The sequence below is a fragment of the Poromitra crassiceps genome (assembly GCF_964638095.1).
Source record: "Poromitra crassiceps genome assembly, chromosome: 28".
NCBI classification, from domain to species: Eukaryota; Metazoa; Chordata; class Actinopteri; order Beryciformes; family Melamphaidae; genus Poromitra; species Poromitra crassiceps.
In genome coordinates, this window is record NC_139651.1 from 5,587,524 (window position 1) to 5,615,023 (window position 27,500).

Genomic DNA, 27,500 nt, shown 5'->3' on the forward strand with positions numbered 1-27,500 from the left:
AGAGTAGGGTGGGCTGCACCTACCATCCTGCATTTTGGAAATTTGCATACGTAGAAGCAGCTATCTGATTGGCTGTTGACAGAATTTGAATTAAGGAGAGAGTGAAACAAAGGAATCCGATTGGCTGTTGACAGAATTCGAATTAAGGAGAGAGTGACACAAAGAAATCTGATTGGCTGAAAAAAGAAAAAAAAAAGAAAAAAGTCTTGATGAGGGAGATGTGGCATATTGATGCCAATGGGTCATGTGACTACGCGTTGCATCATGGGACGTCAGTGCCAGGGCGCATGTGTCAGAAGCCAACAGAGGCCGATGTCAATACACACACACACACACACACACTGTGCTTGGAATCAACTTTAAGTTTACAACAGTATGCTTTGAGCTGTATCATTATGTCAGCGAGAAATAACCAAATTATGACCCGATTAAAAAATGTGGCCCTGTCACCGCCTGCTCTGGACCTGTGCCGGCACGCGTGCCTAATATGAATTCTGAAGGTGTCCGAGGAAAATGAAACGGAGAGTGGAATGCATCATCGTGTCAGTGAATGTCCTCACTAAGACAGATAGACTGGCCTGTGTGTCCTTGCACATAGTATTCGTATTCATCGTCTGATTCAGCAACAAGGCCGTGGACCAAATTCTTGTGTCTGAGGAGTAACAGGGACTTTTTGACTGAATCAGGTCTTCCAGACGCTCAGGCACACACAGGAGTTGTGCTGATCCAGAGGGCCATGTGGCTCTACGGGGGCCTCTCTGCTGCCCCGCTCAGTCAGTCCACCGAGCAGACGTCCAGGGTCCTCCTCTGACCAGACGGAGTGTATTTTCATAGCTTTCACTGAATATATTCTTCGCTTCTTTTTTCCTGTCTGCTTCCTCCTCCTCCTCCCCCCTCTCTCTCTCTCTCTCTCTCCTTGCCAGTGTTTTCATAGCATGCCAGAGTCTCGCACGCCCCGGCTTAGAAAAACATTCACGCCTACTCCTCCCTCTGTAACCTCGATATCTGCTTCCTCACAGCCTCCATCCTCCGCGCTTCCTCCTCCTCAGGTGAAAGCGTTCAGGTTCAAAGGTTTTGGCAGAAGAAGAAGAAGAAGAGGAGAGACGTGGACACGTGAGACTGACAGACAAAGTGAATAACGAGCGGGGAGAAGCAGATGGACGACAGGAAGACAGAAACGCAGGATGGACCAACACATAAAGTAGCAGACAGAACAGACCAGAGGTGGGGGACCTAAACTTAACCTTTTTTTCCTCCCTCTCCTACAGATTTTCTCCCATTTTTCTCCCAATAGAGAGGCAAAGTGACCGCCTACTTCCTGCTTCAGCACTGTACCAGAGATTTTTATCCACCATTTATTTTCCCATAGACATTTTCGTAAACTGCTTATAAAAATAGTTTTACATCGTCAAACCAAACGGTTCAGCTATATTTAGAATCCGGAGAGACCATAGAACATTTCACTCGGACCAAAACTTAAAAAACGACATCGAAAAAATATTTTCTTTAAATCCGCAATTTTTTTATGTTTTGGTATGAGGGAAATGTTATGCGGTCTCTCCTGTTTCTAAATATATCTGAACTGTTTGGTTCGAACAAGTAAAAGTATTTTTATACGCATTTTACGAAATGTCTATGGGAAAATAAATGGCGGATGAAAATCTCTCTACAGCGCTGAAGCAGGAAGTAGGCGGTCACTTTGCCTCTCTATTGTACTTGGCCCGTGTGCTGTCCCGGTCGTTGCTCCACCCCCTCTGTGGATCTGGGGAGAGTGGGGAGAGAGACTAAGCACACGCTGCCTCCGATACATGAACTAAACTTAAACTTAAACCTATCTCCCAATTTACCCTATTTTCCCAAAGTAAGTTCTGGTTTAGGGTATGGTCACTGGCAGATTATCTTCTCCGCCTACATGAAGTGTCAAATCAACTTACCATGTGTTCACAGTGCGAGCAGCACCATCACAAAGTCAATGGAAGTCAATTGATTTCCTACAGCGATGAGTGACCAGGGAAACCAAACCAGTGTGTGGACGCTCAACAGGTTTCGTTGTTGGACGAGGAACGTCGTCTGGAGTCGTCTGGAGTTTCCCCGTCACATGTCTGTGCTTCCTTGTGTCCCTGATCATGTGATCTCATTTCATGAACAATAGCGTGCCAAAGTCACGCCCTCTTCCAGGTTCGGCATGGGACTTAAAGGAACACTCCGCCCATTTTCAACCAGCTTTGTATCATTAGAACATCAGTAGTATATCAGAAAACTGTAAACGGTTTTGAAGTCTGTCATTTAATTTGACAGTTATTGAGTGTTAAAGTGTGGACCAGTGACATCACTGGTCCACACTAACTCAAATTAATAACTCATTAACTCAAATCAACTCTCAATAACTGTCAAATTAAATGACAGACTTCAAAACCGTTTACAGTTTTCTGATATACTACTGATGTTCTAATGATACAAAGCTGGTTGAAAATGGGCGGAGTGTTCCTTTAAGGGATTTCATTCACCATTCAGTTTTCCATAGACGTTTCATAAATGCTTATAAAAAATAGTTGTACTTGGTGAAACCAAGTGAGTCAGCTACATTCAGAATCAGGAGCGACCATAGAACATTTCACTCGGACAAAACCTTTTCTCTCCTTGGAATGAATGAGAAGTTGATTATTGCCATTCAAAGATTCATGCAAATAAATGTTTCAACATCGTTGGGGTTGATTGTAAGCTTTTAAGTAAGTTTATTGAGTTTTTTCCTGTTTATTTGCAGTGGTTCCAGCCTTCAAACTCGTGATATAAGGATTTATCTAAATGTCTATGGTGAAAATGAATGCAGAACTTACGTCACGAAAATTCACGTGACTGTTGAGCTCTATCGAAGACTTCACAACTCAAAACAGTTACCCCTCGTTACCACTTGGGGCTGCCGAGTATGGAAAACGGCCTAGTGCAGCGCAGCTTAAACCCTATAACCCTTACCTCAAACTAATCCAAGTCCAGCAGAACCTACACTTACCTTACAGTTTCTTCCCGCAGGCCACGAGACTCCTTAACATACACAAATAGTGTAGTAGCTGTACTGTACCACACTGTAGATGCTACCAGTATGTATGTCTAATGTTTAATTGTATGTTTAATTAGGTATATGCTATTTGCACCCGTATGTCAAATACGTCGAATTTAAAATGTTTAAGTACGTCCAAAGTATGCACATGACATGTGCACCTATGTGCAGTGAATATGCCACTGTCTCTGACTTGTCTTATCACTCTACTGCCTTATTGCTTGTTGTGTCTCTTGTTGTTTTTGCACTCATATGCCCTGTTATATTTGTACTATGTTGTAAACGGAGTCCACAGCACAAGAATTTCACACGTGGTACTTGTACTACGGAGTGACAATAAAAATCTTGAATCTTGAATCTTAACGTCGTTACCATTATTAACCTAAAGCTAATCCTAATTGTCATCTGAAACCATAAACCCAAATCCTCAACTAACCCCCTTGTAGAAGGAAGGATCAGCAAAATGTGAAGACATTTGGTCCCCATAAATATAGAAGTACAACACACACACACACACACACACGCACACACACACACACACGCACACACACACACGCACACGCACACGCGCACACACACACACACACACACAGTGTGCTCTTCGATTGCATTGATTGGGAGTGATCCTGCGCAGTAAAGGATACATTGTGAGTCATTGTGAGCGCAGTATTTTTGCGAGCGCATGTGCGTCATGATAATTGCATCCATATTTGACTTTCTGGACTCGTCTCTCTCGCTCTCTTTTCCTTGGCCAGAGGGAGGGGGAATTCCTCCCCAAATGTACTGGCATCCAACGTTTGCAAATAAACACAAAAGACTGAGTGTAGTAGGGACACCAGATCCAAATAAACTCCTCAACCCTCGCCAGGGGAGGCGGCAGTAGTGTGGATACGACTCCACCACTGCCGACTGCGAATGCATGTGGTACGCGATTGCCCCAGTGATGCATAGGGAGCGTAGGGAGCGTTTCTGAACGTTAGTTTGATGCGTCTTTTTGCTTTACAAACCAGTGTCACACTCGAATTATTGTTTTTTGAGTTTTGCAACTCCACTATGCCTCGAAATTCCATTCCCTCCGCACAACATTGGCTGCTGCTGCTGCAGAGATTGAACTTGGGAGCTGCTGCTGAAACCTGGCGAGATGATAAAGTTAACACTATTTCAAGGTCTCAAATCAATATGGAAACAAAACCTTGAAGGTTACTGAACATGCGATCAGAAACATGGGTTTGGAGAAAAAAAGTCTCTTATTGGAATTTTCATCTGTGAAAGGCAATTGTAGGCACCTCCAAGCATCTCCACTGAAGATAAGACACCAAAACAAAAAGCATAGACTAACCACCCCCAACCTCACCCCCAGAGTGAAATGTCCAATGGTCTCCTGATTCTGAATATAGCTGACTCACTTTGGTTTGACCGTGTAAAACTCGAAAGGATTTTTCAAAACCTCTATTGAAAAATGACTGGCGGATGAAAGAAATCCCTTCAGTTGTATGTAGAACTTGGAAGAGGATTTGTTGGATATTATCGTGCGGCTCAGACTGGTGTAGCAGCTGATCGGGGATGGTTAAGCGTGAATCTGTAAACTCCTCACACTCGCAGATAACCTGGGAGGACCTGTTAGTCCGACCCGGGACCAGAGCTCTCCACCTCCTCGCTGTCAGTATGTCGGGGACATGGTTCTAATTGGACTGATCGTCCTCTAGTGTGTTCCCAGCATTAGTCAGTAGATCAGATGTTGTACTTTTGATGCCACTTGACCGGACTTCTAATGTGTTGGAAATACCATTAGGATCTCTACTCGCCCAGGGACACCTCACCCCCCACTCGCCCAGGGACACCCAAACGAGGACGCCCGCCCAATTTGCACTCCTCTACGTGTGACACCGCCCTTCATGTCTTCTGTTAATCCACCCACCCGGCCTCCACCTGCTCCGCCCCCTCTCTCTCTCTCTCTCTCTCTCTCTGCTATAAATAACGCTGATGGTCACTAACAGGGAGCGCCGGTCTGACCTCGCTCCGCTCAGCAGCCAATTAAAACCACGGAGCCGCTCCGAACCTGCCAAGTGTTCCAGCTTAGAATAAGCAAGAGACACAGAGAGACTGAGGGAGAACTGTTAGTGTTTCTGGAAACATTTCCCAAACTACAAGAGAAAGAGTCCCAAGAGAAAGAGGAAAAGAGTGTGTGTCACATAAAGAGTGTGCCACATCTAATATATATATATATATATATATATATATATATATATATATATATATATATATATATTTAGAACACGGCTCTCTTGAATACTCGATTCTGATTGGTCAATCAACAAGATTCACCGGTCATTATTTCTCGACAACCGACCGCTGCTCTGCCACACCTGGATTAATCAGTTGATAAGAGCCTTTTGTCAGCAAACACTACTAATTAGGCCAACCAGTTGCAGCTGTGGTCGCTTTGTCGTTGAAAACGCTATTAAAAAATCTATTTGAATAATTGTTTTTGTCAGATTATTGAATGATTTAGTTGTAGGCTGTGTTCTAAGCGGGATAATGTATACTGAGCCGGTGATTACTGGAAATAATGACCTTCAGGTGAATCATTAAGCCCTCCGCTGCGCGTTGGGCTCAATCATTCACCTGTCGGTCATTATTTCCACAGTAATCACCGGCTCACAATACATTATCCCTTATATGAGTCCCTAGAGAAAGAGGAAAAGATATGTATATATATATATGAGATAGATATGTATATATATATATATATATATATATATTCTGTGAAATATACGAGGCTGTGGTTTACAGTGATTTTACAAGAGCGAAGAGGTGTTGACGTGTGTGTGTGTGTGCATGTGTGTGTGTGTGTGTGTGTGTGTGTGTGTGTGTGTGTGTGTGTGTGTGTGCGTGTGTGTGCGTGTGTGTGTGTGTGTGTGTGAGTGTGTACCTGACACCTGCCGTTAACACACAGGTCGCTCTCGTAGGGTCCGCAGGGCGTCCCGTCCATCACTCTGTCGGCCATCAGCACCGGGACGTCTCGCCCCACTGGGCTGCAGAACAATACACATGGTTTCTCTGCACACACACACACACACACACACACACACACACACACACACACACACAGACACAGACACAGACACACACACACACACACACACACACACACACACACACACACACACACACACTTGAGTTGCTTTATTAGGATTTTCGGTGAAGAGCATCACATCAAAATGCAAATGTATTTCAGAGTCACACTGCAGTATAGAAAACCTTGACTATCACATTGTACACTGTAGACATATGCTGCATTCAATTGGGCTCGTGTTTACCGTGAACACGACATAAATCCAGTTGAACGGCGCCCTCATGTGGCGTTCATGACTTGGTACATGTAACCAGTCTCATCTTGTTTTCCTCTGTCGTTATGCCTTTGCATTTCCTGCATTAACCTCACTAGCTAGTGGTAGCTACATTGTTAGCCTCGGTGGCTTCTAGTCAACCGCGCATGTTCATCACGACGTAGTCTCGCTGGCCAGCCTCCTCTCCCTTCCGTCCGAGGAGTCTGGCACCGCAGGTCTCCATAACTGGGATAAACCCTCCCCTGCTCTACTCTGCTCTCCCATTGGAGCGACTGTTTCGGTGGCAGCCGCATATTACAAGCTCTGTCATTGGCTCCGACCATGTCAATCAGAGCGGCTTCCGCTCCCTCCTCATTGTGTGTCGCTGTAAACAGTGCCCTGCCGCCTCAGTGAAAACAACAACGCTAACTAGCGAGCAAGCTAACGGCAGAAACCTACACGCTAGCTCGTTGCTACACGCTGAAAACGGCAAGTTGGATTGTTGGAAACTATTTTCCAAGGGCACTGCCGCTAAGCGCCGCCCATCGCAATCCCACTATGGAGACCTGCGGCGCCAGACTCCCCGGACGGAAGGGAGAGGAGGCTGGCCAGCGAGACTAATCATGACGTGCGCGCTTGAATGCCAAGCACATCGTGAAAACAACCTCCGGTCTCGTATTCACGGTAAACATGGGGGCAACTAAATGAAGCGATACAAGCAGGCTAGAGAACATTCACACGAGCCTATGGAGAGAGGTTGCAGCAGCATCTTCTCCATAATGTAGTAGCTGCCTATGATGGCAGACAGAGCAGTATTTAGCTCTGTGTTTAGCACTTTTTTTTTTACTTTTTTTCCCAGTCCAGCTATTTCCACACACACATCTTGTGCACATGCCGTAAAACTGCCAGAGATGAAGGCAATGGTTTTGCAGTTGTATCTGCATGCACCAGTGGCTTCTGCGAGCGGTTGGTATTTTAATACGTTACAGATGAACCAAGTGTCCACGTGTTGCGTACGCCAGTTGGCGCCCATGTTGCCTTCATTTCCCCACTTCCTTTCTATGATTCTTTATGGAGCTGATTTACGATATCAAGACGATATCGCAGCTCGCTCTGCTCTCCGGTTATTGTTATTTATTGTATTTACTGTACGCCTGATCGAGAGAAGGAACTGCGTCGGCCATGATTCCTGGCGGTGATGTCACTTCATGCCCCGTTGGTGGCGCGGGGAGAGGGACACGGCGACAGCGGAGAGAGTCGGAAAAGCGCGCGACAAGCCGATAGCCTAAACGGAGCCTGCGAACAAACACAGACAGGCTGCTTTATCACGGCCGCCCAGCAGAGGGAGCTACTACTGCGTTTCTGCAAAGGACTGGCTCATTTGCGCAACTTGCCCTAGTATGGCTAAATAGGCGGTAATCCCATATGGGCCGAACCATAGTTAATAAGCGGAGAGGTGCTGACAGGGACGTTCGACTGTTGGCATTACATCACAGTGTTGACAGGCAGCATCATTTTGCTAGTGACATGGTGAGAATTATACTGTATATCAGCAACTACAGCAGACAGACACACGGCTGGCCTCAGCTGACTCCAAAGCAACGAGCAAGAGGAAAGGAAGCAAGGAAGCAAGCAAGGAAGGAAGGAAGGAATGCTGATGAAAGGGCAGAGCATGGAGGGAATGGCCTCTTGCAGGCTGAGAGGCGACCCAGTTGGCAGCCGTGGATAAAGGCGTGTCTGCTTGGACGCGCAGCAGTCCGTTTTGGGTAGGAAATCAAAAAATGAAAGTAAGAGGTCAAAGGTCAGGGGGATTGCCTGGGATCCAGCCTGTACACTGTTAAAGCCCAGTTGGGTATGAAAACATATTTATAATCGACATCCACCTACATCTGTAGACTATATAGACTCAATAAGGTGAATAGTTTAAATACAATGCGTCGTGGCTGTAACAACCAGACCCACGCTTTGCACACCCCGTCTATTGAGCTGCAAATCCACACATGTTGCCCTCATATCGTCCTGCATATGTTTCATATCTGCGCCGTGTTTTCATATGGCACGCATTTTTAATTATTATGACTTTTTTGGCTCAGTCTGATCCACTGTTCATGCTTTGCACACCCTCAGAATGCTCTAATTATCGCCCCCCCCTCACACTTTTCATTTCTAGATTTCTACATACTGTAACTGTTACAGTATGTAGCATCTGACATGTTACAGTGTAACATGTCAGATGTATTGAAAATTTCGTTTTCTCCCCAATTGTACTTGGCCAATTCCACCCTGCTGTCCCAGTCGTTAACTTGCTCCACCCCCCTATGCCAATCTGGGGAGAGTTGTAGACTAGCACATGCTTCCTCTGATACATGTGCAGTCGGCAGCCGTTTCTTTACACCTGACAGCGAGGACTCCTCCGGCGTTTCACCGACAGGACGTAGCGCATCATGGGGGGGATGACGCTGTTCCCCCAGTTCCCTTCCCCCCAAATAGGCGCCCCAACCAACCAGAGGAGGCGCTAGTGCAGCGACCAGGACTCATACCCTTAATCCGCCTTCCCACCCACAGACACGGCCAATTGTGACTGTATGGACCAACCAAGCCAGAGGTGAGACCGCTGCACTACCTGGATGCCCTAGAGTTGAAATTGTTAATACCCGACATTTTGCTCTATTCTTATTTATATTCTATTTGTCTTCTACTGTTTTTGAATATCAGTTGAGAGACGGTGATCAGTGTTCCTCTTTTCAAATGTAATGGCTTTACTTTGCTTATTACTCCTCGAGTGCATGCCTGTTTTTTATTACTATTCTGTTACACCCCCCACATTTGGCAGTTGGTCCCCTCCATAAATCAGAAAGAGTCCTTCCCTCTCCTGTGAGTGATCAGGAAACCAGTGATGTGCAATGTTCTTGTCAGACTTTTAATGGATAAACGTTAAAGTCAACTTTTCTCTACCATTTCCTATCCAAGCTGGTTCAGTGAGTGAGGATGATTACTATGAAAACATATATATCAGAGGACAGGATACGGTTTTCAATATTCAATAATATATAGTGTGTGTGTGTGTGTGTGTGCGTGCGTGCGTGCGTGTGTGTGTGCGTGTGTGCATGTCTCACCGTCGTTAATAACAGCGGTGAGAATGCCCATCTTCTTCTTGCTGGCGTGTCGGTCGAAGGAGAGACACTGCAGGTCTCTGAAGCTCGGCGCCCCCTTGGGGCAGGGAGGACCTTCGCAGGCCTTATGCTCCACACTGGTCTTCTGACAGTGTCGACCACCTGGGCCAGGCCTACTTACAACACACACACACACACACACACACACACACACACACACACACACACATCATGCCATGGTTTGCAAACACAGCAGGTAATCTTTACTTAAATCTATATTTGATCACCGTCAAGCCCACTGCTAAACTAGAGACTAGAGACTAGAGACTAGAGACTAGAGATGTTGCGATGGGACCACAGGTGACGTACGGAGGGTTGTCACACTTCCTCTGTCTGAACTGGGCTCCGGTGCCGCAGGTCCTGCTGCACATGCTCCACTGGCTCCACGAGCTCCAGTCCCCGTCCACATGCTGCGGGATGGGAGTCTTACTCACACACTCTCCTGCCCTGCACCACTGACAGACACACACACGCACACACACACACACACACACACACACACACACACACGCACACACACACACACACACACACACACACACACACACGCAGGCACGCACGCACGCACGCACACACACACACACACACACACACGCACGCACACACACACACACACACACACGCGCACACACACACACGCACACACACGCGCGCACACACACACACACACGCAGGCACGCAGGCACGCACGCACACACACACACACACACACACACACACACGCGCACACACACACACACACACACACACACAAGCATTATGGCATAATTAAAATGAATCAGAGATGGGAAAAGCTGTCACCCATCATAACATAAATGTCTGAAATTGATGCAGTATAGAGCTAGAATGCTAGAATCTCTGTGCCACTAACGTACTGTACTGTACTCACTGTAACTACGCCTCTGTATCAACTGATCTACAGTATTATGATGTCAGCTCTCAGCGTTTGCGTCGTGGCACCTCATAAGACACTTTGTATCCATCTCTGTCTCTTCCAAGAGACAATGTAACCCTGCACATTGTGCTATAGTTGCATTCTCTTGCTCTCATGACACCTTCAAATCATACTAAATATATTCAAGTAAGTCGAATCTCTGACTCAAGAACTACTTGAATTTATTCTGTATCAAAGGTATATAAAGGTATATACATAAATATATAATATATATATTATAATATATATATATAATATATATTTTATAATATAAAATAAAGAAAGGTATATAGATCCAATCAATTATTATTACTTAAGTACAGTAACAAAGTATTTGTACTGAGTTACTTCCTAAATCTGATGCTCATACAGGGACACAGATGCAGATCAAAGTGTAAAAACATCTACAGTATCGACATATACAAATAAATAAATATATATACCGTATGTGTGTGTGTGTGTGTGTGTGTGTGTGTGTGTGTGTGTGTGTGTGTGTGTGTGTGTGTGTGTGTGTGTGTGTGTGTGTGTGTGAGTTTAAAAATGGGTCATATCACCTCATAATATTTCTTCACTATGTATGTTTTCTCCACATAGTGTATGCAGTTTTGTTTTCATAGCTATATATTGTATTTCCCTGCAATGTGCTGCTGTGCAAATAAAGTTTGACTTGATGTGGCTCATCAAACAGACTTGACCGTTGCCAGTGAAGTTCCATTTGGCATAAGGAGGGCGGGATAAATCTTTGATAATCCATTTAATAGAACATTAGAGTCTAATAGCCATATAAATGCTCAATAAACCAACCGCTTGGAATGCATCGGTTGGAACACATCATAATTTTGTTTGTGCACATGTTCGCCCAGTTAGAGCAAAGTGATGTCGAGTTTCCAGGCAAGCAAACCCACTCCTATTATTATTATTATATTATCACACTGCCCAGTCGCCAGAATAAAATGTCAGCATTGTACGTTTCGAGAAACAACGTAAAAATGTAAATTACGGTATGAACATTTCTGGATGAAAATACATTTCCTATCACATTTCTAGACACGCGAATATTAACGTTATACACGTCATAGTCATAGTCTAACGACGTGTATAACTAATATTCACGTGAATGACTGATGACTCATATCGAAGTACCGCGCCTAAAGTACTGTACGGGTGCAATTGGTGGACCTAGCATCCGCGTCTTACAAGCAAGAGAGTGCCAGTTTGACTCCCGAGCAAGGCATGTTGTGTTTCTACTTTCGCTTTTAACCCCGACCCAAACCATAACCCTAACCTTAAAGCGCCATTCTGTAGTTTTACTATTTGGGGGAAACTGCGCCCCCACCTAAATGCTACACTTCCCTGTTTGTACATTCAGATATCAGCCTTATATTTGACTGTTTCTGCTTATACTCTCCACTTTGCTTACCTTTCTGCAGTATTTATAACTGGTTTGCTGTAGGCAATTGTTCCAAATATCCCCAAATGTTCTCGCCTCCACTTGTATCAGTGAGAGAAGTACCTAATCGCATCGCTAATCAAGCTAGCAAGCGAAACACGTTTCACTTCCTTTACATACTGTACTTCACAAATAAAAGCACCGGTCGTTTGACAGCGGAAAACTTAATTTTGAAGGAGCTGTGCAGGAAATGGATTAAAAAGTTCCAGGAAACTTGACACTGTCAAGCCGCTCCAGGATGCAGCCAGCAAAAGTGCAGGAGCAGGCCTTCAGAGCTGCCATTCTCCCTATTAGAAGTCACTGTACCATCAAAATGATTAAAAAGCTGCTATATTAAGGTACTAGAGTTACATAATGGGGCTTAGCCAAGTTGCCTGAACCTAACAAAGTCACTTTGTTGCCTAAACCTAACCAATTTGTTTGACTTGAGTTTAACGTTGGAAAGGCAGAATTGATGTTGAGATTGTAGACATAAAATGCCACATGTCGTTCCAGGACCTCAAATGTCCCTTTTTCCCTTTTTTACTTTTTGTCATAAATCAGTGCCATTGGTCACCCTTCACGTCTCTGTGTGGTTTTTATCAAATGCAACCAATGGAAAAGCATTAAAACTAGCTTGTGAGTAAATCTCGTAACGCCATTCGCCCTCAATCTGTCAGTCAAACCTCGAAATTAGTCCCCTACCTCCGTCTGTACCGCACCACGCAGGACAATAAACCCGGAAAAGTCACACGGCAGACGTGCTGTGTATTTCTCATATCGTTTTGACTAATCCTGGCTTCCTCTGACGTTAATAGGTCAATCAAATGTTTTCCAGTTATTCCTAGGCTGCAAACTTGTTTTAACATGCAAATCGGAGTGTTTTCTGATGAGAATAAAGTAACGTTAACGCTACGTTATGTCAGACTGTTCTCATCCCATGCGAAAGCCCCCGCCTCGGCCATGAGAGGCTCAGAGCACTGCTGCTGCTGCTGCGCGCGCCCGCGGCCCAGAGCTTGGGGCTCGTGCATGAGCATACGACTCTCTCCCGCTTGACTGGCCGGGAGAAAGTGCTTCCAACTCGGACTGATAATATAAACATCATTTGAGCTTATCCAGGTAAGATATTAATAAAGTAATGACACATTCAGTGGGAAACTAACTATAATTAAGACGTGCCAACTTTGACGACGTTTGGTTCAGTATTTTAAGAGCAAACAGGTTTTTTTAACTTCCTGACAAGTTGCTGTTTTGGAGATTCGAGGTCCTGGAACGACAGCGACGATATGCAATGTATTTTTGTTCAGAAATGTTTGTATTCTACTTTTCTGTGGATTCTAGAAATGTACAGTGCCGGCATTATATTCTGGCGATTGGGTTGCATCACATCACTTCATTTAGAGTTCATTTCGACTGTTTATTTGAAATATACTGTTAGGAGGAATTAATCAGGAATGATCAAATAATAATACCAATAATAATAATAATAATAATAATAATAATAATAATAATAATAAATACATTAATAGATTAATACATTAATTAATAATAATTTTACCTTGTCAGCTCCACACTCTGTCCCATCCAGAGGAGGGTCCAGCTTGGTTTTGCAGGATGTATCTCCCTCCACCAAACACCACAGGCCAGCGCACATCAGGTGCTGTGAACAAAACCGCTCCATCTGTTAGTCGGAATATTACTATTAGATTTAGCGAACAAATTACCGGCTGAACGCTCAACACGTGTCTGTTTCCTATGTCAATAACAGGTGTATTCATGCTTCAGCAACCTACAATATCAGACTTCAATAACCAACGGCCCTAACGTTACGGCTGGAATCTCAGGCATTTTACCACTAAAAACAGAGAGAGAAGACGGGGAAAATGTCAAGAATGACATGTTGTTGACTTCAAAATACCGACTAACTACTACATGTTGCACAACCACTTAAACAGCTACAAAACATACTTGTTGACTTAGAAATGTGTGTCTCTGTCTGTGTTGTACTTTATTTACAAGCAGGTCTGTGTATTTATAGATAAGGATAATAAGTATTTTTGTCCATAAACGTTGTATCCATAGGGATGTTAAATTTACAATTTTGTAAAAACCAAACATTACAAATTAGTCTATGTGTTTCAAGGCCCAGATGCAAATTGGAGGTTTCATTAGTATTGCAAAGTACATCCTGCTTGCATTAATTACAGAAAATGCATCTATCGAGGATATTAAGTGTGATTTACTGCATTCAGATTTTACAGTAAGCTTCCAGAAACTGTAAAACCTTTAGCTGTGTGCTCTGGAAGAACAGCTCTGTCTTCCTATTTTGGTGCCGTAAAGTAATCCAGCAGATTTCTCTCCAATTATGTCGCAGTTGTCACACACTGTTCAATGCAATGTGGTGTAGCCTCGAGGCTGCCAATCGCCTCTGTAACAATGTCTCTCGACAGTACGAGCGAATGATTTATTCATGTTCAAATGCAAAACAGAGCAGGCTAATATCCTGAATACATTGAATAAATACATGTCAAAATAAAAAAAGTTATGCCGTCTTAGCTGGAGCAAATGGACAAGAGCAAAGCTGCTTTTAGCTTAGGGCACAGAGAATCCCCAATAGAGAGCCAAAGTGGAACGTCACTTCCTGCTTCAGCACTGTACCAGAGATTTTCATCCGCCATTTATTTTCCCATAGACATTTCGCAAAATGCTTATAAAAAGAGTTTTACTGGTTCAAACCAAACGGTACAGATATATTTAGAAACAGGAGAGATCGCATAACATTTCACTCTGACCAAAACGTTAAAAAAAATGCGGGTTTGAAGAACATATTTTTTCGACGTTGTTTTTTTTAGTTTTGGTCCGAGCGAAATGTTCTATGGTCTCTCCTGATTATAGCGTTCGCTGAACCGTTTGGTTTGAACCAGTAAAACTCTTTTTATAAGCATTTTACGAAATGTCTATGGGAAAATAATTGGCGGATGAAAGAATCTCTGGTACAGCGCTGAAACAGGAAGTGACGTTCACTTTGCCTCTCTATCCGGGTTTCCGAGCGATTCTGAGAAAATCCCGTGAACAACATCAAACAAGAGCAAACAAGTCGTAAAATAATATCCAGTGAACAACATCAAATAAAAAGCAAACAAGTCATAAAATAATACCCAGTGAACAACATCAAATAAAAGAAAACAACAACTCATAAAATAATTGAAAACAGGAAGGCTCCACATGATAAAAGGCGCAAGAGGAGAGGGTGAAAACTTTAATTGCACCCACACAGTCACAACTCCTCCCTCCCACATCTCCTCAATAACAACTTCCAGCCTGCTGCTGCTGGTGGGAGTTAGCAGCATTTTCATGTCCTTATCAAGACCTCACACTGTACAGCTGCTCCGATGTTACACTTGGCACGTCATTCTGTGAGGAATTCATCAGACCCCAGCCCATTTTTTCAATTATAAATAAATAAATAAATAGATAAATAAGTAAATAAGTAAATAAATAAGAGAGAGTGTGAGAGAGAGAGAGATTGAAACCACGGCGAATGTGGGGGGTACAATTGTCGAGATCTTGCTCCCCCGGAGAGCAAACGTCTTGGCACATTGGTAACATATTATTTATTGCCGACACGATGAGGACGTGACCCTGCATGTTCGGGGCTGACAAGCAGCAATAAATACAACAACGTTTTCCACGGTGTTATCTCGCTCGTCCCTCTGCGGCGTCTCCATCAGTCATGTTTACCTGCCTGCGCAGACAGCCACGCTCCTCGTCCGCTCGGCGGTGATTTTGTCAACACGTTTCAGTTAAGCGGCAGAAGCAGGGCTCCTCCACCTCGGCATCCTTTAAGCACATAGTGGTGACAGAAGTGTTTTGGGAGACCGTTTGCCGGATTAGATACTGATCTGAGGTCGGCTGAGGCCTTTTCCGGCTAATGGTTGTGGGTAGGGTTAAACCAACATGGGAGATTTGATACTGATACTCTTCAAATGAAGCTGCCAAATGCACTCGCCTACCACCGACCGCGGAGACCCGGGTTCAATTCCCAGTAGCAGTACTTCTGGGCTTGGTGAGACATTAGACACAATTGGCCGTGTCTGCGGGTGGGAAGCCCCGTGGGGTATTAGCCCTGGTCGCTGCACCCTTGCGCCTCCTCTGGTTGGTCGGGGCGCCTGTTCGGGGAGGGAAGGGAACCGAGGGGGGGAATAGCGTGATCCTCCCACGTGCTACATCCTGCCGGTGAAACTCCTCGCTGTCATGTGAAAAGAAGCGGCTGGCGACTGCACATGTATCGGAGGAAGCATGTGCTAGTCTACAACTCTCCCCAGAGCGGCGGGGAAAGGGGAAGGGGGGAAGCAATGACCAGGACAGCAGGGGGTTTTCTGCTTTTCCAGAGGAGGATATTATACTTTATTTGTTGTGTGAGCTTGGGGAGATTGAAGAGGAGGTTAATTTCTTGTTTTACCGTCCCGTTTACGATGATGTTAGAAATGTATTCTTTTAGTAAAAATGACCTCTGTTAAGTAGATGATTATGAGAAAATTGAGTTATACTTTAAGACGGGAACTTTTTTTGTAGCTGAGTTTGTATGTGTCGGGCCTGGGAAAGAAGAATATCTTGTTTCAGAACCAAGCTGTATTAATGACATGTGGTTTTGTGGTGAAATGAGATGTGTCAAAGTGTTTGGACCACTGCAGCGCAAAGATGTGCGTCTGGTAAACCCATGAGGGGTCGGCCACTTTGTGTGCATGACACAACAATCAAGCAAAATCATCAATCACCATAGGTCCAAAATCACAAAACGTAGCTGCTAACCCTAAAATCATGTGTTTGGGTTTCAATAGACAAGCATCAAATTCACAGGGGAGACATTTTCATGCCAAAACATTACAAGTATGCAGTGTTAATCGCAGAATCGCATTGTTGTCAGAGGAGAAAAGCCTCTGAATCAACATTTAGACTATGGGGACGAGGCCAATAAGGCCAGTATCAGTATCAGGCCTAGATAGTCAAGTCAAGTCAGGTTTATTTGTATAGGCCTAATCCACAAGCATGTGTCAGAGGACTTGACAGAGGACGTGTCTAAGTAGTTCTCGCGAACCACAATCAATAAACAGAACGTATATAAAGCATCTAAAAAACAAGCATGGCAAGAGAAGAGAGGGAAGTAGGCAGTCCTTCAGCCAATCAGCGTCGGATCCAGTCAAATCCAAATCCACACCGCAGAGAAACGGCGCTGTTGCATACTAGTCTAGCTAATCTACAGCCTAGCCTAGACTATCCTTACCTACCAGCATCCCTCAGAACTTGCCCCTAGAACTAAGCTAAGCTAAACTAAACTAAACTAAACTAAACTAAAACATACCTATTGTTGTAGAGGGGGAAGGGGAAAGAAACCATTTTTTTAGCGGGGGGTTCCTATCTGGAGGAAACCCCAGGGGGATCACAGGGAGAACATGCAAACTCCACACAGAAATGCCCTTTTTGTTGACCCCACCTGGGCCCTAGGCACTGAGGACATGGGGAAAGGGGACACACCCTCAGGGCCCACAACGTCCCAGGGCGGGAATCGAACCCAGGACCTTCTTGCTGCGACGTGATAACGCTACCACTGTGCCACCGTGCCCCACCCCTGGAGGGGGAAGAAACCTTGTGAGGGACCTCTGGGGCAGGCTGGGAGCATCTAGCAGACTCCCCTAGATGCAATAGAGGCCCGGGCTAACAGTTACAGAGTTTATGGACAGTAGACCAATAAACAATACAAAGACACACACAACTGATACACCATCAAACTGATATATGGCTCTAACCCTCGCTGTGGTTCACCCAAGAGCGAAAGAAAAGCGATCCAACAGTTATACCCATGGGCTACATCCATCCTAAGTGGCCTATCAGCACCTGGCATTCTGTGATGATGCGTTTGCCTAGTCACTATAGCAACCGCAGCCAGAAGACAGAGACGAGGAGTGAGGAGACGAGGAGTGAGGAGACGAGGAGTGAAGGAGATCAAAGAGGGGAGCGAGTTGGTAAATCAATCATCCAGACAACAGAGGAAAGACCTTCTCAACTGACTTTAAACATAATAAAGTGGCCTGAGAATGGGGGATATCTATCATAGGGGGGAATATCGAGAGCCAAAGTCCCTCCCCTTCCGGTCGGGCCCTAAGCGAATCAGCCGCGGGGAAAAATATGAATGGTGGTGAATGACGAGAGACAATCATTTCTTTATCCCGTTGGAATTGTGCCATGAGGTAGGCCCACATATAGATGTTTGTCGATTTAAAAGATGACTTTAGAAGTCAAGAAACTTTGTCGTAAAACTGTTGCACTATAACTTCTAAATCAGAAAGACTGCACACAACCAGTTGCGTAAGTAACGTCATAATTTTCTCTCCCCCATGTTGGTGTGACGTATATTGTACGAGACAAATGAATGGCGGATGAAATCCCTTGGTGCATATTCCTAACCCGGAAGAGGGCGTGACTTTAGCACTCCTGGGAAGAAACCTGGGAAGTTTTCGAATAGCAGCACAAACAAGAATGTCCGTTACCTCCATGTCGTTGCAGAAGGTGGCGTTGGTGCCAAACAGGATCTGGCACTGTTCGTCCACACTGTAGTGCATGCCGGGCAGCTTGGGAGGCAGCCGGACCTGGTACCGGCTCCTGGGGTCCGTATGCAGCAGGCAAGCACTGCCTTTGGTCCTGTCTCAAACACATAGGAAAGAATAATTCATAGCGTGTGCTTATCAGTCCGCTATTTGATTCCTGTTGTTTTCCCTTTTTCCACTGTCTCACATTTGAATCACAAAAAGAAGAGACCTTTACATTAGAAAATGATTTATACAATCGTGTTAGTTGTTATGTTGAAAACAGATGGAGAGGAGTGCTGATGCCGACATCAAAGCACACAAGAGCCGAGGCAAAGGCTCCCTTGTAATGTGTGGTGTCTATGTGGTGCTCATTTCTGTCTCAAACAGTATCACAATGTCTTTGTAATGTGTGGTGTCTATGTGGTGTTTGTTTCTGTCTCAAACAGTATCACAATGTCTTTGTAATGTGTGGTGTCTATGTGGTGCTCGTTTCTGTCTCAAACAGTGTCACAATGTCTTTGTAATGTGTGGTGTCTATGTGGCGTTTGTTTCTGTCTCAAACAGTATCACAATGTCTTTGTAATGTGTGGTGTCTATGTGGTGTTTGTTTCTGTCTCAAACAGTATCACAATGTCTTTGTAATGTGTGGTGTCTATGTGATGTTTGTTTATGTTTCAAACAGTGTCACAATGTCTTTGTAATGTGTGGTGTCTATGTGGCGTTTGTTTCTGTCTCAAACAGTATCACAATGCCTTATTGTCCAGCAGGACAATTTTTATCCTACTATTTTATCCTACACCCTAACACCCAATTAGCCTTGCTTGTTTTTACGGTATCCATCTAACCACCCCCAATGAACATGCACAGCATAAGTGCAGAAAGCTGTTTAACGTTAGCTTTCTGGCTCTGAGCCAAAGTGTTCTAAGATGAGTTGACTATATTACCCCCGTTGTTAACTGCTATCCAAGGGTCGTCCTATTTACTGGAGCAGGGAAGGACGTTTCCATTGCGTGAGAAGCAGACGGGATGGTAATGCTTGTGATTTAAGCGGGTTAATGCACTTCGAGGTGTCCTTGATCAGAAATTAATGGGACTTTGCGGCTGCACCTCAGATGGTTCACGCCTCCACCTCGTGCATTAACCCTTACTTATTCTACCGTCATCCAGATCAAAATAGTTTTTCTGGTAAGTAGACTAGACTCGCCTTGTGGTCAGTTTCTGTTTTGAACTGCTTAAAGACCTAACACCTAGTTCTCTTCGGCATCAGCCCCAGCAGGCTCGTCTTATGCAGCCTCTCTAAGGTCACGGAGTCTATCTGTGATGTGTTTTGCATAATCATGCTAATGCATCTCGTGCATGTCGGGGAAAAATGCAAAGAAGAAAACAAAGAAAACAAAAAGCCGGAGGAGCTACTCTCACAGGGGACCACAAAAGGTCACCACTCTCATTTGTTTGTATGACTTCTCTCTCCGCTGTTCGCTTCCTACACACATCTCCACTACACACATCTCCACTACACACATCTCCACTACACGTGATTCAAATCTCCCCCTGTTCCCGTCTCCTCTTTCACTTTCTGGTGACGGGGTTGTTCTGCTGTGTCATCTCATCACAGTGTATATAACCTGAGCTAACCCCTTCACTCTCCCAAGCACTCAGGTTTGTTGACGGAGGGCTGTGGAATCTCAGGCTATGCTTTCCTCTGGTTTTATCCTTGCTTTTCACAGAGACATGGATCATCAAAATCATCTTACTGCATACAGTTTGAGCTATTCTCCCAGGGCCTTTGAATGCAACAGCTGTCACTGTAACTGTATGCCATGAATCCACCTTTGAGTTAATTATACGGTACAGTACATCATAGGCAGTCGGTCGGTCAGTCAGTCAGTCAGATGCGCTTTGCCACATGGCCTCTAGAGGGCGAAACGCACCATGAGCCTGTACAGTATCTTGTTTCCCAAAACACTCCAATGAACATTCTCAATATCGCTCACACAATACCCATTAGACCACAATCAGTGTAAGCTAAATGGAACGGAACCTTAATTCATGTTATTGGTTACACCTGTGTTCACCCTGCTTTGACACCTCAAAATGGCTGCTGTGAAAAGGGTCTATACTGAACTGCTTCACACCCCTCCTAGATTCTTGACACAGTATCAACCAGCAGATGTCCCCCACGACGGTCTCAGTTACGCCAGTCTTTTCAACGCAACTTACTGTGTATATCCGATTTCTGACATCCCATCGGCCCGGGGCAGCATTGAGTGACAGGTGTGGACGTGCGCAAATTGGAATTAGCGAAGCTCGCGTTGATTTCCAATCTGCTAAACCACTTTGGCGACGTGGCTTTGCGTGCATTTATACCAGAATGACCTGTCGTCTAGTTCTAGATGTAATCAGTCGAGCCAAAACGCATTCACGTGAAAACGAAACCACACCCGTCAAAGCCTCGGGTGACCTCGCAGAGACTCAAGGCATCAGACACCTCGTGGATTACGGAGGAGGACCTTAGGAGTCCTGAGACCCGGATGTTACCACTTCCTGGTTCCCTGTCTCCTTTTCACCTCATCGCTTGAGTTGACATTTTGCAACTTTGGTGAATTACTGTAATTTGCGCGAGCAAACTCGCACGAGTGAAGCTATTTGGTGTGTGAACGCACGATAAGATTGGCCCCAGTGGCTGTCTGTCAGGCAAATGGGCAGGACCTACCAAGCTCCCCCCCCCCCCCCCAAACCCCAAAGTCTTATAGCCTTCAAAGTCACTCAGGAACTCCAACTCCAACTAGCAACGCCAATGGAATGATTGGCTGATACTGTAGGCATGAGAGATTGTTACACTAAGGTGTGTGTGTGTGTGTGTGTGTGTGTGTGTGTGTGCGTGCGTGTGTGCGTGTGCGTGTGCGTGTGCGTGTGTGTGTGTGTGCGTGTGCGTGTGCGCGTGCGTGTGTGTGTGTGTGTGTGTGTGTGCGTGCGTGACTTTGTAAAGTCACATTCGCTCTTCTATCCTATGTGCAATGCAAGAATTCAATCAGAAGCTGGAACAGAGTGGCTTTTGGCTGAGCCGACCGAGGAGTGACTTAGATTTTCCATTCTTCTGACATTATGCTATAGTTAAACAGGCCACCATAGACTCCCACTGCTGCAGCTTGTACCGGGCCTGGGCCCACGGAGGGGTTCTGCCAACATACTGACACTCTCAGACCCACTTGGCAGCTCAACGGTGTGTGTGTGTGTGTGTGTGTGTGTGTGCGTGTGTGAGAGAGAGAGAGAGAGAGCGAGGGAGAGAGAGAGACATAGAGAAAGGACAGCAAGAGAAAGGAGGGCAGTGAAAGAAAGCATCATCCCTTTGGCAGAGTCCGAAAAGTAGATTTTTGTTGAACCTTTATTTCTCCAGGGAAAGTGGAGTGAGCAGCTCCGTGATCTTTCTCAGAACCTCCCTGCCTTCTTCTTCACATTCATACACACACTGGGAGCTTCCCAGTATCACCACAGTCAGTCAGCCATTGAGAGCAACAAAGACTAAGCACAGTCTAACACAGTGTACACGTTTTGACCACAGCATTTAGCCACAGTCAGTGTCAAGTCAGTGTCAAGTCCTGTGGTCAAGTCACTATATCCGAGTCAAGTCTCGAGTCCCCGGTGTTTGAGTCCAAGTCGGAGAGTCTGAGTCGACTCCTTACTGCCTGAGTCCGGAGTTACCGAACATGAGCGTGAATCCACATGTAGGTGGAACACAGATGCCTGCCCTTGCACACAATGGTATTACAGTGTTTCCCCTAACATTCTACAGGCCTGGCGGGCCTGTTTTAGATTTTTTTTTTTTCCTGCTCTCCCCAAAATTTCAATAAACCTTTATGGCACATTATCACAATACAACAATGCTGTTGTTGACAGTGTTGATGACAGTAATAGAAGATGCCAAATCATTCAAAACAATAAGCATTTTGCTTTTAGGAGCATTGTGCCAGCGTGCGGACAGCGTCGCCAGCGAGGGGCCCCGCCGTTGCGGTCGGGGGGTACGTTTCGAAAATCCCTCCAGGCCTGAACATTTTTCTAGGGGAAACACTGTATTAATATAGCTATCAATATCTTACGCCAAATTATTAGGGCCTATTACAAAAGACCAACAAATCGATTAACAAGTCCGAGTCCAAGTTTCAAACTTCCAAGTCGGAACGCATGAATGCTCGAATCCAAGTCGAGTCACACAAGTCCTGAAAATGTGTCCAGGACTCATACTCCAAGTCCGACTCCACTACAACACTGCCCACAAGTCGTATCTGTCTCTCACCTGAGGAAGTTCTCCAGGTCGTCGCGGCTACAGGAGGACCAGGAGAGGTCGCTCGGGTTCCTGCCTTTCACCCATTCGCCGGACATGATGTGGGAGTGGCCGGTGCAAGTGGCGTGGTCGTCGTCGTGGCTCATTCCCATACTACGGAGAGAGAAAAGGGACACTTACAGTAAGTATTATATTAAAAAAAAACAAGATCTCGTTCTCGATTAAGGCAGTGAGGGAATTGTGTCCCTGTGGAGGTCATGGATGCACTTTTAAGGCAATTTGAGCAGAGGAATGATGAAACAAGACACCTTAAATAGATAAAGCAGCACTCAGTTTCCCATATCATACACATAACAAAGACATAAAAACAGGACAAAACAACTAAGAATGTAATGTACAATACAAATCGAGCCACGTTGGCGGCCCCTATTGGAATTTTGTGGAATTCAACAGCCAGAAATCCTCTGAGGTGAGGTCAGTAAACAGCTTGCCAGTCTATGATGCTTTATAGCAGTGATCCTCACTATTTCTTCGATGAGAGCCGCACTGGCAGGACAAAGTCAATAGGAGAGCCACTTTTACCGCAAAACACCAAAAGCCACCCCAACCAAGCACATCTGCCTACCATTTTTTTGTGTTTTATTGTTTTACACACACACACACACACACACACACACACACACACACACACACACACACACACACACACACACACACACACACATATATACCAGTTTCCCCTAGAAAATCTTTCAGGCCTGGAGGGATTTCGAAACGTACCCTGACTGCAACGGTGGGGGTCATCGCTGGCGACGCTAAAGTTTTAGCTAACCTGTTCACATCTATGTTCGCAATGGCATCCCAAGTATCATCATACTATTATGGGATGCGATGCGAACAGTTGTATTATGGGATGTGCGTTTCCCAGGCAATGACACACGTTGACACGTTTTTGTTAGGATGATGTCATCATTCCTACTGTGATGTCATCATTCCTACTGTGATGTCATAGTTCACTCACTGATGATGTCATGATTCATAAGTGTCTCAATCATGCCTTTCGGATGGTCTCGCTGGTGATGTCATAACACAAGGTGATGTCATATTCGGGATCTATAAAGGTTCGGTTCTGCAGGTCCTCTGCAGTTGTCCATAAACTAATATCACGGCAACCTTCTGCAACAGTTCCCCAACTTCGAACCTTGCAGACCCAGCTATCAAGTTCCTCAGCGTTCCTACTCATCGAGACTTCAGTTTACCAAGTGTGTCTTGGCCATCAACTATCCGCGCATAAATCCACATGTCTTACACCAAGCCTGACAGTTTTGGAACAGTGCTGCACGCTGGCACAATACTCCTAAAAGCAAAATGCTTATTGTTTTGAATGATTTAGCACCTTCTATTACTGTCAACACCAGTATTGTTGTATTGTAATAATATGCCATAAAGGTTTATTGAAATTTTGGGGAGAGCGGGGGGGGGGGGGGACGCGAGCCGCGCAATGAGGAACTAGGCTTTATAGCAAAGGAAGGAGAGAGGGGGGGAACACGATACGTCCTGCTGGTGAAACCCCTCGCTGTCAGGTGAAAAGAACCGGTTGGCGACTGCACATGTATCGGAGGAAGCATGTGCTGGGGAAGGATATGAAGAAAGAAGAAATATGAAAAGAACCTGCTTGCCAAACCTTACCAAACATCTGGGTGGAACCACAAGGAGAGTATTTCAGCCCCAAAATATTGTTATCATCACGAATCTCCCTGGCTGCATTTTTGTCCCAAAGCTCAACTGAGTAATTCTGTTGTTTTATCTGATAACTCTCTCTAGAAAATATGGAAAAACAAGATACACTACAAACACAATCCGTCAGGGAACGCAAGGTTTACATTTTAATTTAGCACACACCTGCAGTGCACTCGCATACAACACCAAGGAGGAGCCTCTGCACCTGCAGTGCAGTCACATACAACACCAGGGAGGAGCGGTACACTGCACCTGCAGTGCAGTCACATACAACACCAAGGAGGAGTGGTACACTGCACCTGCAGTGCAGTCACATACAACACCAGGGAGGAGTGGTACACTGCACCTGCAGTGCAGTCACATACAACACCAGGGAGGAGTGGTACACTGCACCTGCACTGCAGTCACATACAACACCAGGGAGGAGTGGTACACTGCACCTGCAGTGCAGTCACATACAACACCAGGGAGGAGCGGTACACTGCACCTGCAGTGCAGTCACATACAACACCAGGGAGGAGTGGTAATGTACACTGCACCTGCAGTGCAGTCACATACAACACCAGGGAGGAGTGGTACACTGCACCCAGCAGCACATCTTAACACACCTGCAACATATTCACAGAGGAAAGCCACTGCCTCAGGGAAGCTCTGACAGCAAGGGATCTCTCGCCCATTGCATGTGTGTGTGTGTGTGTGTGTGTGTGTGTGTGTGTGTGTGTGTGTGTGTGTGAGAGAGAGAGAGAGCGAGAGAGAAAGGGAAAGAGGGAGAGAGGGGGGGAGAGACAGAGCGAGAGAGAGGGAGAGATGGGGCGAGATAGACAGAGAGAGAGAAGAGTGTGTTGAAACAGGGAGGACTCCACTTGGGCTGAGTTACTGTGTGTGTGTGTGTGTGTGTGTGTGTGTGTGTGTGTGTGTGTGTGTGTGTGTGTGTGTGTGTGTGTGTGTGTGTGTGTGTGTGTGTGTGTGTGTGTGTGTGTGTGTGTGTGTGTGTGTGTGTGTGTGTGTGTGTGTGTGTGTGCGTGCGTGCGTGTGTGTGTGTGTGTGTGTGCGCGTGTGTTTCCTCCCAAAGCCATGACCTACATTTGCAAATTAAAAACAACAACCCAGTCTGAACTGCAGGCAGCAATTCAGAAACTAATAAATGACGAGTGTAGACTCTTCCTTTCCCCGTTTAAATGAAAGCAATATAAAATTACATATCAGGACTTATATTTGTCCACGTCCACTGTGGAGGAGAAGACATGGCTTTCAGAGGAAGGGAATAGATCCAACTGGGCCAGGCCGAATGAGGCTAGAGCTCTCTTCACCCAACAGTAAGATGCCCACCGCCTATTATACATCAGAGTCTGATGTAGAATGTATGTAGTGTTAAAGTTGTTTGAACTGTCGCAGTTTTCAAATGTGTGAATTTACTGTAGTAAAAAGCACAGCCATGCTAGAATGAGCATTTATATAGCGCTTTTATCCAAAGCGCTTTACAATGTGCCTACATTCACCCATTCAGGGTGACAGCGACAGAGACAGAGCGATAGGGCGAAAATTCGCTCGTCGCCCGAGATGAATTATCCCAACTCGAGCGAAATATCGCTGGCATCAGTCGCTCGCTGTTCAACGCTGATTGGCTGCCGTGTGAGAGTGAGTCAAGGATCACACTGGCTTGGAACAAACCGCTGGTTTATTGTGTGGCAACAAACCGCATTGACAGCTGATTGACAGGCTGACAGCTGACATGAAGTGAAGTCTGTACTACCGGTATGGAGCTTGCGTTAGGAGCACACTGATAGGCTTAGCTTGTAAACAACTACGGTGGCTCGTAGTGGACAAACATCATGACATTGCGTAACGCTATAGCCCCCAGATGTCCGTCAATTCTCGTGTCTGTTGACGAGCGATTTAAACACAGCGACAGAGCGATTCCAAAGGGTTGAATCAAGCGGCAGAGAGAAAAATAAATATCTTGGTGTGAACACAGCTTAAGACAACTATACTGGCTAGCTAGCTAGTAGCTAGTGTGTGTGTGTGCGTGCACGTGTGTGTGCGTGTGTCCATGTGTGTGTGTCCGTGTGTGTGTGTGTGTCTGTGTGTGTGTGTCTGTGTGTGTGCGTGCACGCGCATGTGTGTGTCCGTGTGTGTCCGTGTGTGTGTGCGTGTGTGTGTCCGTGTGTGTGTGTGCGTGTGTGTACACACACGTGTACATGAACAGCAGTCAGACAGGCTATCTGCCAGCTCGTTAGCTCTCCTGGCCCTGGGGCTGAGCTGCCCTGATGAAAGGTGTGATGGTGATGGGCCTGGCACAGCCACAGAGCTGCTAAAGGCTAATCCAACGCTGGCATTGTTTCCAGCTGCATTTGGCCTGAGCTCTGTGTGGCTGCTGGGCTGTCAATGAAGGCTTTATGCGAGATATGCTGCAGTAAGATAGGTTTCCAGAATTAACAGACACCTCGTTGCAACACCACACGGAGTGAGAAAATAATCAGCCCGAGCTTGGCGCCGATCAGCAGAAATAACACAGAAAAGGTGTAAAAAAAGTAGCATCAAATAACATGTTTATGTAAAAAAAATATCATCTTATTGTTGTGACACAGGCAGAGAGACTGTGCCAGACATGGTGGGCTTGTTTCTGTTACTGATGGTTATCACGTAGTGTGTAACTAATAAGGAGCAAAACAAGACGGAGAAAAGGCAGCACCTCTGTGGAGTCTGAAATGCATACCGATCATTACCCGAGAGGTTGCTAAAAAAGGCTAAACCTGGCTATGTCGGATATAAACAAACGTATCTCGTGTTGTATCGTACCAGCATGCATTGCATATTAGGGCTGCTGCTCACTCGATTGTTTTTCACTGATATTGAAATCACAATTATTTAACGCGATTACTCAACGACTTTGGCAACATCGTAGCCTGACTCCAGACCTTCGAAGGCACGCCCCCACTCCACAGTTGCGGAATTGGCTGCTCTTGGT

At 45.4% G+C, this 27,500-nt stretch overlaps 1 protein-coding gene across 1 annotated transcript in view; it reads right to left on the reverse strand.

Annotated features, from left to right (window-relative positions):
• The window catches only part of adamts17 (ADAM metallopeptidase with thrombospondin type 1 motif, 17), a gene marked incomplete at its 5' end in the record, with an annotated part of 135,570 nt that overhangs the window by 39,978 nt on the left and 68,092 nt on the right, over positions 1-27,500 (reverse strand). Inside the window, 6 exons of the mRNA XM_083662099.1 lie at positions 5,991-6,118; positions 9,504-9,673; positions 9,870-10,015; positions 13,482-13,583; positions 18,472-18,622; positions 22,805-22,945. Of these exons, the coding sequence (XP_083518225.1) occupies positions 5,991-6,118; positions 9,504-9,673; positions 9,870-10,015; positions 13,482-13,583; positions 18,472-18,622; positions 22,805-22,945 (838 nt within the window). The remainder of the gene's footprint in view (positions 1-5,990; positions 6,119-9,503; positions 9,674-9,869; positions 10,016-13,481; positions 13,584-18,471; positions 18,623-22,804; positions 22,946-27,500) is intronic.